Here is an 11898-nt window from a genome sequence, read left to right as displayed (position 1 = left end):
GGTAGGAGTGAGAGGGTAGGGGGGGGGTTAAATAGACTGAGCTACGACCCATTAGCGAAAGGTACAATCTTAAATTCTTAACATTTGGTCTTCCTAATCCAACGAGTGGAATACTTGGAGCGAGTAGTAAGAAGAAGGAAGTCTTGAAGCCCCTTTTATTTGACATTCAATTCTTCTCACGCTTTTTTCATTACTGTTTTATCTTCGGGAACACTCATCTCGTCGATCCTTCCCCTCAATTTTTTTTAATCTTGGACATTAAGATGTTATATGTTGTGAGGGTGTGTTAAGACGAGTTGATGAGCTAATACGCCTGGTTTACTTTTCATATGCATGTGGATGTGGAGAGAACCTGGTGTGAAGCACTGGGCCAGCCACAAAGTAATAGATTTGAATGTTGATCTATACCGCCTTTCAATTGAAGAAAGAGTATGAAAATAATGACGAAGAAAGTGTGAGAATAAGGAGCGTGAATATAATGACGAAGAAAGCGTGAAAGAATCTAAGTAAGTAAAAATCCTAAACAAAATTGTATGATTAATTTAGATAGCAAGTGAACATATAATACTCTTTATATTTAACTATTAACAATTAACCATATGTGAATATATTAAGAGGGAAAAAAATAATTCTAAAACTGAGGTGATCGTTTAGTTATTATGTCCACCATCTGCAGTAAATCTCATCGATCTATTTTCAAAAAGATGTTCAAATGATGCACCCTCATCTTGGGCTCATTAGTTGAGCAACTCTCAGCTTTCATATTTCTATTGATAGATTGAACTTTTGCTATTCACTTCCGAGGGTCAACAATGATAATTAGGGATTTTGACACATTTTTTACAGGAACCATGTAACAAGCCCCGAACATTGAGGGTTAGGCGTGTTTAGGTCGCACAGACTATTCAAGGTATTCATGACATTCAGAAAAAAACAGCTTAGCCTATTCTCACAACACCACCATCCCATCCATTCACAAAATCTCTTCTTGAAGGCAGTTTATCGACAATACGTAACATAAGAGAAGTAAAGCATATGTAAAGGGAAGACTGCCACTGTTGAATGAACCCACTGAAATCTTCATTAAGTCATAGCAGAAAGCAATTTTGAAAATCAAAAGACAGGAAGTTTGACAAATACTGCTAAGAACATTAGTTTAAAGTCTCCTATTTCGCACAACTACAAGCTCTTTGAAAGCAAATATCACTCTACCACCATCAAATATAGCCTTAGTTTGATCACAACACCAAATCCGTAGCTGAGTGCTGGAAAAAGGATCTAAGATAACCATCATTGAGGTAAGCACGAGAAGCTAATGACTACTTGACCTTTACAGAGCAAGCCCTACAAGAAAACAAAGTAATATTACTTATAATTCAAGCTATGCAAGGAACAAAGTAATATTTGTTATAATTCAAGCTAGCACAGGGCACAAAGTGAGGGATTCTTAGTTTGGGGAGGGGGGGCAATTCTTCAACTGAAGTCTCATTACTGGTTGGGAGATATTTAGAAATGGGTTTCCACCAACAAATACAGAATTGAGCTAACCTCTAGAGCCTTAGCAGTCGAGCACAATTTATCGTGGTCTATATGAAATAAATACTAGGAAGCTTTTAAGTTTCTTGGGTTGTTAACACTCCAACCTTGATCCAAATCTTTTTGCAAGAGATCTACAATGGTTGCAAGAATAACAACTTCCTTAGCACTACTCAAGACTAACATTATACTTCGTCATCATAATAGGATATTGCAATGCAGTGTGGTCTACCACAAATGCTTCAGACACTAACACTTGGGAAATACTCGAACAAGCCAATTATGCATAGTTAGTAAGTACATAAGCCATAAATATGTAACATAAAAATTGAAGCAAAATGAACAGCCTAAGAACCCAGCATACTACAGAACTTAAGCTTGCAAGTTTAATGACCACCCACCTCATTTTATTTGATCAATAGAAAAATGTGTCATAAGTTACTTTATTTGAGTTTGTTACAGATATTTTATAAATTATAATATTGACTCACTGTGAAAATAGCAAAAGTGGACAATACTTTTCCATGGTGGAGATTCAATTCAAGCAAAGATGTTTTTCACAGGATGGAAGAAAATGGTAGGACAAGGAAGTTAAGGACGAAGGGAGAACTTCAATACTCTCTGAAAGGATACCATGTCAACAAAAGATATTATTCAAACTCTAGACAGATTTAGTGTCCACCATATTTTCTCAATACCTCTGTCTGTCCAAAACCTATATCACTATATATTCAAAACCAGAGCAATTTCCATTCACACCTTCCAGATCCATCGAGAGATAACATCATAACAGCGCACCATCTGGATTTCAAGATTGACAAACTTAAATTCAACACAAAATAGTATCAAAAAAGTTCCTGCTTGGATGATATAAAATCACTACCTTCAGTGCAAAAACCAAATGATCAGAGACAGGTGATCTTTCAAGGAGAAAAAGGTGTTCATCATATTTTGCGAGTATTACATATATAGGCCATCTTCCATGAAATGATCTTCAATACATTCATACAACAATAATAAAATCGTTCATCAACTTTGCCATATAATTACGCAAACAGCTAGTCAAAATTAACTACAAAAGGTCAAGCTTATACTGTCAATTAGCCTATTCCAAACCAATCAAAATGCAAGAAACTCACCATAGCATAAGTACTGAAAAAAGGGCATCTAATCAAAGAAGCACTATAATGCTTAGCTCAAACTAGCTTAACCGAACTGCACTTTCAGTTTTCATATTAATTGTAGAATATACTCCACAAAGACATTGTTATACTTAGAATAAGCTGAGATAAGCAATATAGAGCCACAAAGATTGAAAATAAACTCAGTTAACAGTAACATACAGATTCTACTGCTGCTGATTCTGCTGATGAGGTGCATTTGGAGGAGGTGGCATTCCTGGGCGAGGAGGTCCAAAGACTGGAACTTGTCCACCAGGAGGTGGTGGAGGCATCCCCGGATGAGGTGGTCCACCAGGCATTCCCGGTCTTGGTGGCTGCGCCCCCGGTGGTGGAGGACCTCTCATCATCTGTGGCGGTGGTGGTCCCATGGGCCTCTGACCAAACTGAGGCGGAAATGGTCCAGGCCCACCAGGCCTGAACTGTGGCGGCGGTGGCATAGGTGGGCCACCAGGTCTTTGCATTTGCATTTGCATTGGCGGTGGAGGTCCACCACCAGGTGGTCGAACCATAGGAGGAGGAGGCTGCGGCGGGTAATTAATCGGCGGACGAGAAATCTGCGGCTGCATCATTCCCGGTGCAGGTCCACCAACCCCACGAACAGGACCAGCAAGACCCGGCTGAGCATGAACCATCGGACCAGTCGGAACACCCCGACCAGCAGCCCTACCCAACCCAGGTCCAGGAACAGCAGAAACACCACCAGCAGTAGCTTTAACACGAGAATCATCGGGAGGTGGAGGACCTTCAACAGTCATGGAAATAACTTCTTCACCTCTGAGAAGAAGAAGACCAAGTGTACGGCGATCTTCACGTTCTTCCTTAGAACCTTTAGTAGGAGGAAGCTTACGAAACTCTTCACAATCGCCGAGTACAAGATTCATATGTCGATCAAATGCCATAAACTTACCGATCAATTGACGGCCATCTTGGATAGTAACACGCATACGATAATTGATGTATTGAAGCATCTTAGAACTCTTCGACATCGACATTTTGACTGAATTCGCAGCTTAATCGGCAATGGGGTTTAGGGTTCTGCGCAGATCTCAGAAATTGGGAGAAAACGTTTGGGGACTCGGCTCAGGGAGTGAGTAAATTGAATAGGGTTTTGGAAATTAGGGCTTATTTGGGGTAGTTTTGGATTTATGTTAAAATGGGCGGGCCATTTTGTATTTTCATTTTCAATCTTTTTCCCTCTCATTAATTGGGAGTTGGGACTTTCACTAATTTTGTTTGACATATCCTTATCCTTATATAAAAAAAAAATATTTAATCACAAAAATTGGAAGGTATTTTTAACTATTATCTTTTTGATTATTTTCAAACGATTATACTAAAAAAATATGAAGAGAAAAACCTCATTAAAAGAGAGCATATCATTAGGGTTTTCTATGATTGACTCAATTGGTTTGGAGGGGTTCGGAGCCTAAAGGTTAAAAAATGTTGATCAAAATTTCAAAACGGTATATAATTTTTTTTAAAAACTAAAATAGCAAAATCGCTGACAAGGTAGCGATTTTGTCCGCCGGGAAAAAGCAAAATCGCTGCTATAGCAGCATTTTGCAAAATTTGATTTCTTTTTTTAAAAAACTATTTTTAAACAAATCGCTGCCAAGGCAGCGATTTTCAAAAATAATTTTATTTTTTTATTATTTTTTAATAGATCGCTGTCCTGGCAGCGATTTAACGTGAAATATTTTTATTATTATTTATGCTATTTTTTTTAAAAAATTAAAATGAAATCGCTGTCAAAGAAACGGTTTTGATACAATTTTTTTTAATTTATTTATTATGGTTATGTAAGTACACACTAAATTTAAATTTTTTATAAAAAAAATTGTACCAAAATCGCTGCTTTTTAAAAAACAATTTATTTTTATTTTTTTTATTATGGTTATGTACGTACACATTAAATTTAAAAATTTAGGAAAAAAAATTTGTACCAAAATCGCTGCTTTGGCAGCGTTTCATTTAAACTTTTTTTAAAAAATAGCAAATAAATAATAATAAAAAAATTCCACGTTAAATCGCTTCTAGGGCAGTGATTTATTTAAAAATTAAAAAAATTGTTTTTGAAAATCGCTGCCTTGGAAGCGATTTGTTTGAATTTTTTATAAAAAAAATCAAATTTTGCAAATCGCTGCTATAGCAGCGATTCTGCTTTTTCCGCCCGACGAAATCGCTACTTCGTCAGCGATTTTGCCGTTTTGATTTTTAAAAAAATCATATACCGTTTTGAAATTTTTGTCAATATTTTTCACCCTTTATGCTCCGAACTCTGGTTTGGAGGGTGATCATCCACACAAATGATCTGCTATTGATCCCTCTTCAATCTCTTTTTAGACGAGCTTGTCACATATGATTTGACTAATGTTGCTACGTGTTATTCTAGAGTTATCTACCTTCTAAGCATGCCTTTGACCAAAAATTTCAAATATTTTTTTTTCACTTTATTTGGAAATTAATAGAGTTGTGGATGAAGATGGAATTGTATTTGATAATACTTTTTGCAAAAACAAAAAATTATGTCTACTTAAATATACTCAAGTATAACTTCAAAAGTGAAGGGAGTTGAAACTAGATTATAGTTATTTTTTCAAATTTGAAATATAACTTCAAGTTAATTTGAATCATTTATTGATTTTCAAATAAATAATAGTAAATGTTTCTATGATCAAAAAGTCCGAAAATTAGATGTTAGATACTAAGAGCCTGTTTGGTTCAGCTTAAAAGCTGGTCAAACTGACTTAAAAGCTGATTTTTGACTTATTTAGCTGTTTGACAATACTCAAAATAACTTATTTTAAGTTAAAAAAAACTTATTTTAGCCAAAAGTTAAAAGCTGAGGTAGGGGTGCTTTTTTTATTTTAGCTTATAAGCTGTTTTAAGTTGACCACATTTTTACCTTTTTGCCCTTAATATTTTTATACAATCTCCAAATTACCCACATAACCCTAACATCTCTTTCTTCCATTTTTCCCTTTTCATGTTTGGCATAGCTGCTGAACTTCTTCCTGTTCTTCCAACTTGAAGTGAAGATAAACCTTGAAATAAATTTTTTCAATTATTTTTTTATTAGCTTTCTTCCTTTTCTCTCGATTGATGCCGATAATATGTTGAAAAATAAAAATTTATATTCCTCTTATAAATAATTTGTGATAATAAAGAAATATGTGGATGATAGACAATTATTATTACCTACGGATGAAACTAAAATAAATCTTAAATCGTTCTTTGATCTATTCAAATTATATATCTTTAAAATCTATAATAAGTTTATATTCCTCTTATAAATATTTGTGATGAGAAAGAAATATGTGAATGATAGCAAAATATAATTATTTATGGCTGTAAAATATAAATTAATTAACTTTTATTATGTTAACAACTTTTAAGGGTATTTCAGACATTTTGATTTAAAAAGCTGTTTATCAGCACTTATTTGCCAAACACATCAACAACTTTTTTTTAACTTCAACACTTTTATCCAAACGCATAACTGCTTATTTTAAAAATAAGTTTCAGCACTTTCAAAAGTACTTTTTTAAAGTTTCAGCTTGAAGTAATACTCATGAGTTGACTTTTGTTCGATTAGAGATTGATGCTCCCAATGATTTTGACTGCATTTTGTTTGTAAATTGTAATACGTTATTATTTTACACAATATTCACAACTTTTTATGAATTCAAATTCATTTAACTACTCTATAACAATATATACTTGCTTTGTAGTACTATATTAATAATAATATAACTCAGGTTGCAGATTTCTGTAATCATCTACACTGTTGCTTCGTGAAAAAATACAAGCATTTAATTATTGAATCGAGAGTCTATCAAAAATAATACGTACATCTTACATCTTCAGACTTCACTTATAAAATTTCACCGACTATATTGTACAATATAGAAACCAAAGCTTTAGTGGCACCACATGCCCAACAGGAAAAAAAAAATAGGCAATACAACTGGATGAAACACTCTCTTTCCAATGGACACAGAATAATGGAGTACATGTACAACAAATCCAGTACCAAAAAAAATAAATTGTACAATGTAGAGCTCCACAAAAATCACAACCTCAACTAAATGGATTACATATTCTCATTTCATCATCATCAACTAACCCTATCACCATTAAGAATTACATACAAAACTAACTAATGTTGCACTTAATTACAGAAATAAAATGTTCCCTGACTATGTTAGATCCATGTCAATAAATATTTCTCTGGAAGACAGCTTCACGTGTTCCGCAACAGTCAAATCTGTTAAGCATAATAAGAAACTACGTGTTCTATACCATAGCGAGCAGATCTAGCAGGGGCTTATCGGCTAGATCTACCCCTTCTAAAGGCAGGATGAATAATTTTATTGCTAGACTGTAGTTTGTCAATCTTTGCCATACCTTCCTTCATTCTGTTCAATACAATAGGTATGGCAGATGCATTACTTGTTATCTTCTGCTTAAGGAGCTGTGCTTTTTCAGCTTCTTTCTGCACCTCTCCAGCTAACGCGGCACCAAGCTCTTCAGCGTCTGTGACAGTGATCAGGATAATAATTACAAAGAAAACGAATCTGTAAATCCACAAATTTACTGTACTATCAGACACAAGGATACCAATCTTTGCATTTCTGCATGCATTTTTCAAGGCTTAACAAAGCTAAAACCTTAACAAGGGAATCTGTGATTTAAGTGCATTTATCTCTTAATCAATCTATGAACATGTCTCTAGCCTTGTAGCTGTCAAGCAACAAAGAAAAACAATCATTTCTTAAAGATAAGCAAAGGCAAGAACTCATATCGAACTGTAAGAGGACTTTGTCATTCCTCTTTCATTTTATTACACTAAAGATCTCAAATTGAATAGTCAGCAATTTATCAACCAGTTATAAGGTTACAGATATATCTTGGGCCGAAACTTCCCATGGAATCACGACAAACCTTATTAGGTCTCTATGTTAGTAGGTGATATACCAGATAGTTATCTTGTTGACTTCCACTTCCTAGAGTTCTTCATATAATACATGAGCTTATTTTCTTAAGGTCTGTGATTTTACCACTACCCCTAAAATACTGTTTCAGAAATTTGGCTCTAACTCAAACAGTTAACCAGAAGCCCACCTTCCAGATCTGAAACATCTCCAGTTTGAAGACTATGGAAGACAACTTCACTCTGTGAAAAGCTGAAAACCAAAAGATGGTTCATTATTTCTAAAGATACTTGTCCAAAATAGTTGAGAAGAAGAAAGGGTTTACAATTCCAGGGTCAATCAGAACACACCGTACAAAAAGGAGGAAAAGCACATCTGCAACGCAACTTCATTCTGAAATTTTCCTGACAGTTAGAAAAATCTTCCAGTACTATCAAGAGGCACAAAAATAATTTAAGAACACCTACTCCTGCTAAAATAATGTGAAGACCGTTCATTCAGAAACAAGCCCTTCCTTCAACATTTATTAAAAGAGGAAAAAGGAAGAAAAAACTGATCACTCAACAAAAATATGGTAGCAAAAGAACCTTATCTCCTTTTGCACAACTGCATTATGATGGAACTTTCTCATAAACCATATTGCAGACTGTGTTTCTTTTTTACTGTTATGTTTAGACTTCACTTTAATCCTTATCTTACTGCTGGGGACGAAGGAGATGCAGTTGTATCTTTACTAATTTCTTTTTTCTAATCATTTTACTAGCAGTGTGCTGTAGTTCAGAACGCTGCTTACTTACTTAACTGTTCCATTGTGTATTCTAATGTTTGTTGGTGTGATATTAATCTAATTTTGCAGAGAGTTCAAATAAGAAGGTAATACTCTTCTCTCAAGCATCATGGACTCAAGAAAATGAAAATAATGGAAAACTCATGTTCACATAATGGCTTAACTCGGTGGGTAAAGATGCACACAAACTATCCTTCAGTACAGTTCCAATTAACAATGCAGTACTGTTTTTTCAATCATCATGCACTCAAGAATATAAGAATGGTAGAAAACTCATATTAGCATAATGCCTTAACTCGAAGGGCCATGCTAAACCCAAAGAATCCTTCAATACAGCTTCAATTAACAAGGCACTATTTTTTTTTCCAATCATTATGACCTCAAGAATATAAGAGTGATAGAAAACTCATATTCTCATAATGGGTTAACTCGATGGGTCAAGCTAAACCCAAACTATCATACAGTACACAACAATAGGCACATAACTAGTTTGGTGACCTCGATATATCTAGCCAGCTAACACCACACACAAACCTTTTGTACATGACTATATACAACATGAATGACTAGTTTGGTGTCTGCATCCTAGAACAAAGTAGTAGATTTAACACGGAAAAGCAAGAATAAGCTCACGTCAATAGAGAGATCTATGCCACCACCATAGTTCATAACACAGCAAGTTCACTCAAGTGTTAACCAACTCAAATAAGAGCTAAGTAAACAGAGAAAGAAGTTCAAGCGTTAAAGAACAGAAGGACATCCTTTTTAACATAATGTATGAGTTTCAAAACACGAAATGGGTTTAAGTTCACTACAATGATGTCACCCCAAGTGTCCCATCTACCTACTATCTCCTCAAAACTCAGTGTAGAACATTTACACCATGATTTCTAAACTACCAGGCCTAAGCTGACACCAAGTCTAACAACCTCCCCTGCTTAATAGCTTGCATAATAAGGACATGATGTTTGGGAATTTTAACTATGAAGACATGGGTTTTTAGTGTATACAGAAATAGAATAGTCTGAATTGACAAATTTCTTTCTTAATAAGGTAGGATAGACAATTTCTTATCCTCGAGGAATTCACGCATTGCACCATTCTCTATAATGTGCTTCTAAGACCTTTCGATAATTGTGGTCTTCTTGTTTTGTGAATATAATTGTATCTGTAAGAAATGGAGAAAAGTAACTAAAGTATAACCTAGCATTGCAGGTCAATGAAGCTGGAACAAAGAATACAGGATACTAGGGTTCAAATCCTAGCAGAAACAAAAAAGGTGGTTGAGTTGGCTGCATACAAAACAAGAATAAATAGAGAGAAGTTTGAATAAAGACACCAAATGTCACCATTATAAAACACTGTCAATCAATCAATCAACAATACCAAACTAATTGGAACCGTCTATAACAACCATTGAACACTATACATCATCCAATTCCAATACTAAACAATTTTCCGTGTAATTAACAGTTGCGAATCTGAGAAGAACCCTAGAAACGTACCAGATGTAGGTGGTTGATTGGAGCAGCCAGGTTGAGATTCGGGGGTATCAAAAAGGGGTCTTTGAGCAGTAAGAATGGAATCGAGAGTAGTTTTAAGCTGACCCGGAAGTGTACTCCTGAAATCCACAATTTTCTCAGCCATTTGTTGAACTTGTTGTTCCAGTTCCCGTATTTCTTCTTCCAGTTCTTGTATCCCTTCTTCCGACTCCGACTCCGACTCCGAATCCGACAAGTCATCGTCGTCTTGGCCTAGGGTTTCCGGCTGCTGTGCTCCGATCGAAATGGGTCTTCTCGTTTCCATTACTTACTGAGTAGAGAGTGAAGTGAAAATTTTGAATGTTGAAAAAACAGAACTTGAAATAGCCAGTTTGATAAATCTGGTGGGACTATTTTTTTATAGCATTAAATTAAATTGTTTAGTCATCATACATATAAATTTTAGGATTTTAGTAATTTTATTAGGATATAGTGTAGGTAAAAAGTCAAAAAAAATATTTAAAGAGTATATTAGAAAAAATAATAGATACAATAATTTTATGTATTAATAGTATCTTGTCTAGCATATTTTATCAAATCGAACCTAAGCATTGTCTAAGTTTCGTACATATTTTTGTTACTATTTTACGAGTCTATTGATTTTAAGTCGTTCAAAATATAATGTATCTCAATATTATGTAAGATTTGACTCATACAATATGCATTATAATATTTTAATGAAGGGTGTCCAATTAGGCATTTTAATACCTAGAGGTGTAGCTGAGGGGGGTCAACGGTTCACGTGTTCATGGTCTCCTCCCGAGATCATACATAGTAGTGTTATATTTTTTTATAGAATATTGAAATATAGATGTAAGTCACACTTCAAGTATTTCAAAACTGAATCGAAACTGATAAGTCGAACCGATAAAAAAGTTATTGCTTTATAGTATTGGGTTATTAATTTAGTGGTTTTGATAACGGTTTTGATTTTTTTGTTATCGGATTATCGGTTCTTAACGGTTTGAAGTTTTTTCTTAACGGGTTAACCGATAAATCGATAGTAAATTAAATAATTATATTTATACCATTTTGTATATAAAGTCCTCGACTTAGAGTTTGATTTCCTACTTTTATTATTGGTTGTCTCAAACACTTGGTTACTCTACAATGTAAAAGTGTTTGCTTTTGAGCAAGATGTAACATGTGAACCTAAGTGCGTGGTTTATTTGGTTTGTCACCTTGTTTCTAAGTGAATTTAAATGTTTTTTCTTTTGTGTCATATCTTAACGGTTTAACCGATAACTGAACCAATAACAATGAAAAATCAATAAACCAATAACCGATAAGTCAATATCTTAATGGTTCTATAATGGTTTAGCATCTCTACAAACCGGCGATAACCAATAAGTCAATCCGATAAACTTTAAAATTGAACTTAAACGACCGATATGCAGCGGTATCACATAATGCAATTATGACTGGGTGAACATCTTTTCGCGAGGTTAGAAATTTGAAATTTTATATTTATGACTGGGTGCACATCGTTCGAAATGTAATAAAATATCTAGATATAGTTTTAAAATGAAGAGAGTAAACTAATAGTAGAATAAAAGAGAGGTGGAGTTGTGATAAAAAGTGACATTGAAAGTGATAAGTTAATGAAGATGGCAATGAATTTGTGAATAAGAAAGAAGAAAGAAAAAAATAACAAGGAGAAAAAGTTAAAATAAAAAAATATATTTTATAGTGACATTCTTGTAAAAATAAAATCATATTCCTTTTTTTAGTTTGTTCACGCTTTTTAAGAGAGTGCATACACTCTCCATACCATGTGAATAAAAATGATGTAATAATATCGATTCATGATTATTTAGGGGTGTAATAGGACAGTTGCATAGTTTAAGTGTCTTTTTGAAAATTCCGGACAACTTCAGATGTCACTTTATGTTTTTTCTCATATATATATATATATATAT

At 34.2% G+C, this 11898-nt stretch overlaps 1 protein-coding gene and 1 pseudogene across 4 annotated transcripts; both read right to left on the bottom strand.

Moving 5' to 3' along the window:
* Positions 1-1058: 1058 nt before the first annotated feature.
* Positions 1059-3850, bottom strand: LOC107020637 (annotated as a pseudogene). 3 transcript variants are annotated; one of them, XR_003578529.1, is made up of 4 exons: positions 2880-3850; positions 2420-2528; positions 2235-2337; positions 1059-1344 (listed from the first exon to the last, which is right to left on the bottom strand). The product of XR_003578529.1 is annotated as a small nuclear ribonucleoprotein-associated protein B' pseudogene, transcript variant X2 (transcript). The 3 variants fall into 3 exon arrangements; XR_001456954.2 differs by lacking the exon at positions 2420-2528; XR_001456953.2 differs by lacking the exons at positions 2235-2337; positions 2420-2528 and having other exon boundaries at positions 2880-3849.
* A 2835-nt stretch (positions 3851-6685) lies between these two features.
* On the bottom strand, positions 6686-10319 carry LOC107018913. The gene is made up of 2 exons (XM_015219504.2): positions 9944-10319; positions 6686-7253 (listed from the first exon to the last, which is right to left on the bottom strand). The coding sequence occupies exons 1-2, from the start codon at positions 10242-10244 to the stop codon at positions 7045-7047; spliced, it is 510 nt and encodes a 169-aa protein (XP_015074990.1). The 5' UTR covers positions 10245-10319; the 3' UTR covers positions 6686-7044.
* Between the last annotated feature and the right edge of the window lie 1579 nt (positions 10320-11898).

This window comes from Solanum pennellii, chromosome 5 (genome assembly GCF_001406875.1).
Source record: "Solanum pennellii chromosome 5, SPENNV200".
NCBI lineage: Eukaryota > Viridiplantae > Streptophyta > Magnoliopsida > Solanales > Solanaceae > Solanum > Solanum pennellii.
This window is presented reverse-complemented; position numbering and strand designations above follow the sequence as displayed.

Excerpts from the sequence above, each read along its gene's own strand:
- LOC107018913 (XM_015219504.2), bottom strand. The coding sequence starts at position 10,244 with ATGGAAACGAGAAGACCCATTTCGATCGGAGCACAGCAGCCGGAAACC. Across the intron at positions 7,254-9,943 it reads CAATCAACCACCTACATCTG|ACGCTGAAGAGCTTGGTGCC; the intron begins GTACGTTTCTAG and ends TCACTGTCACAG.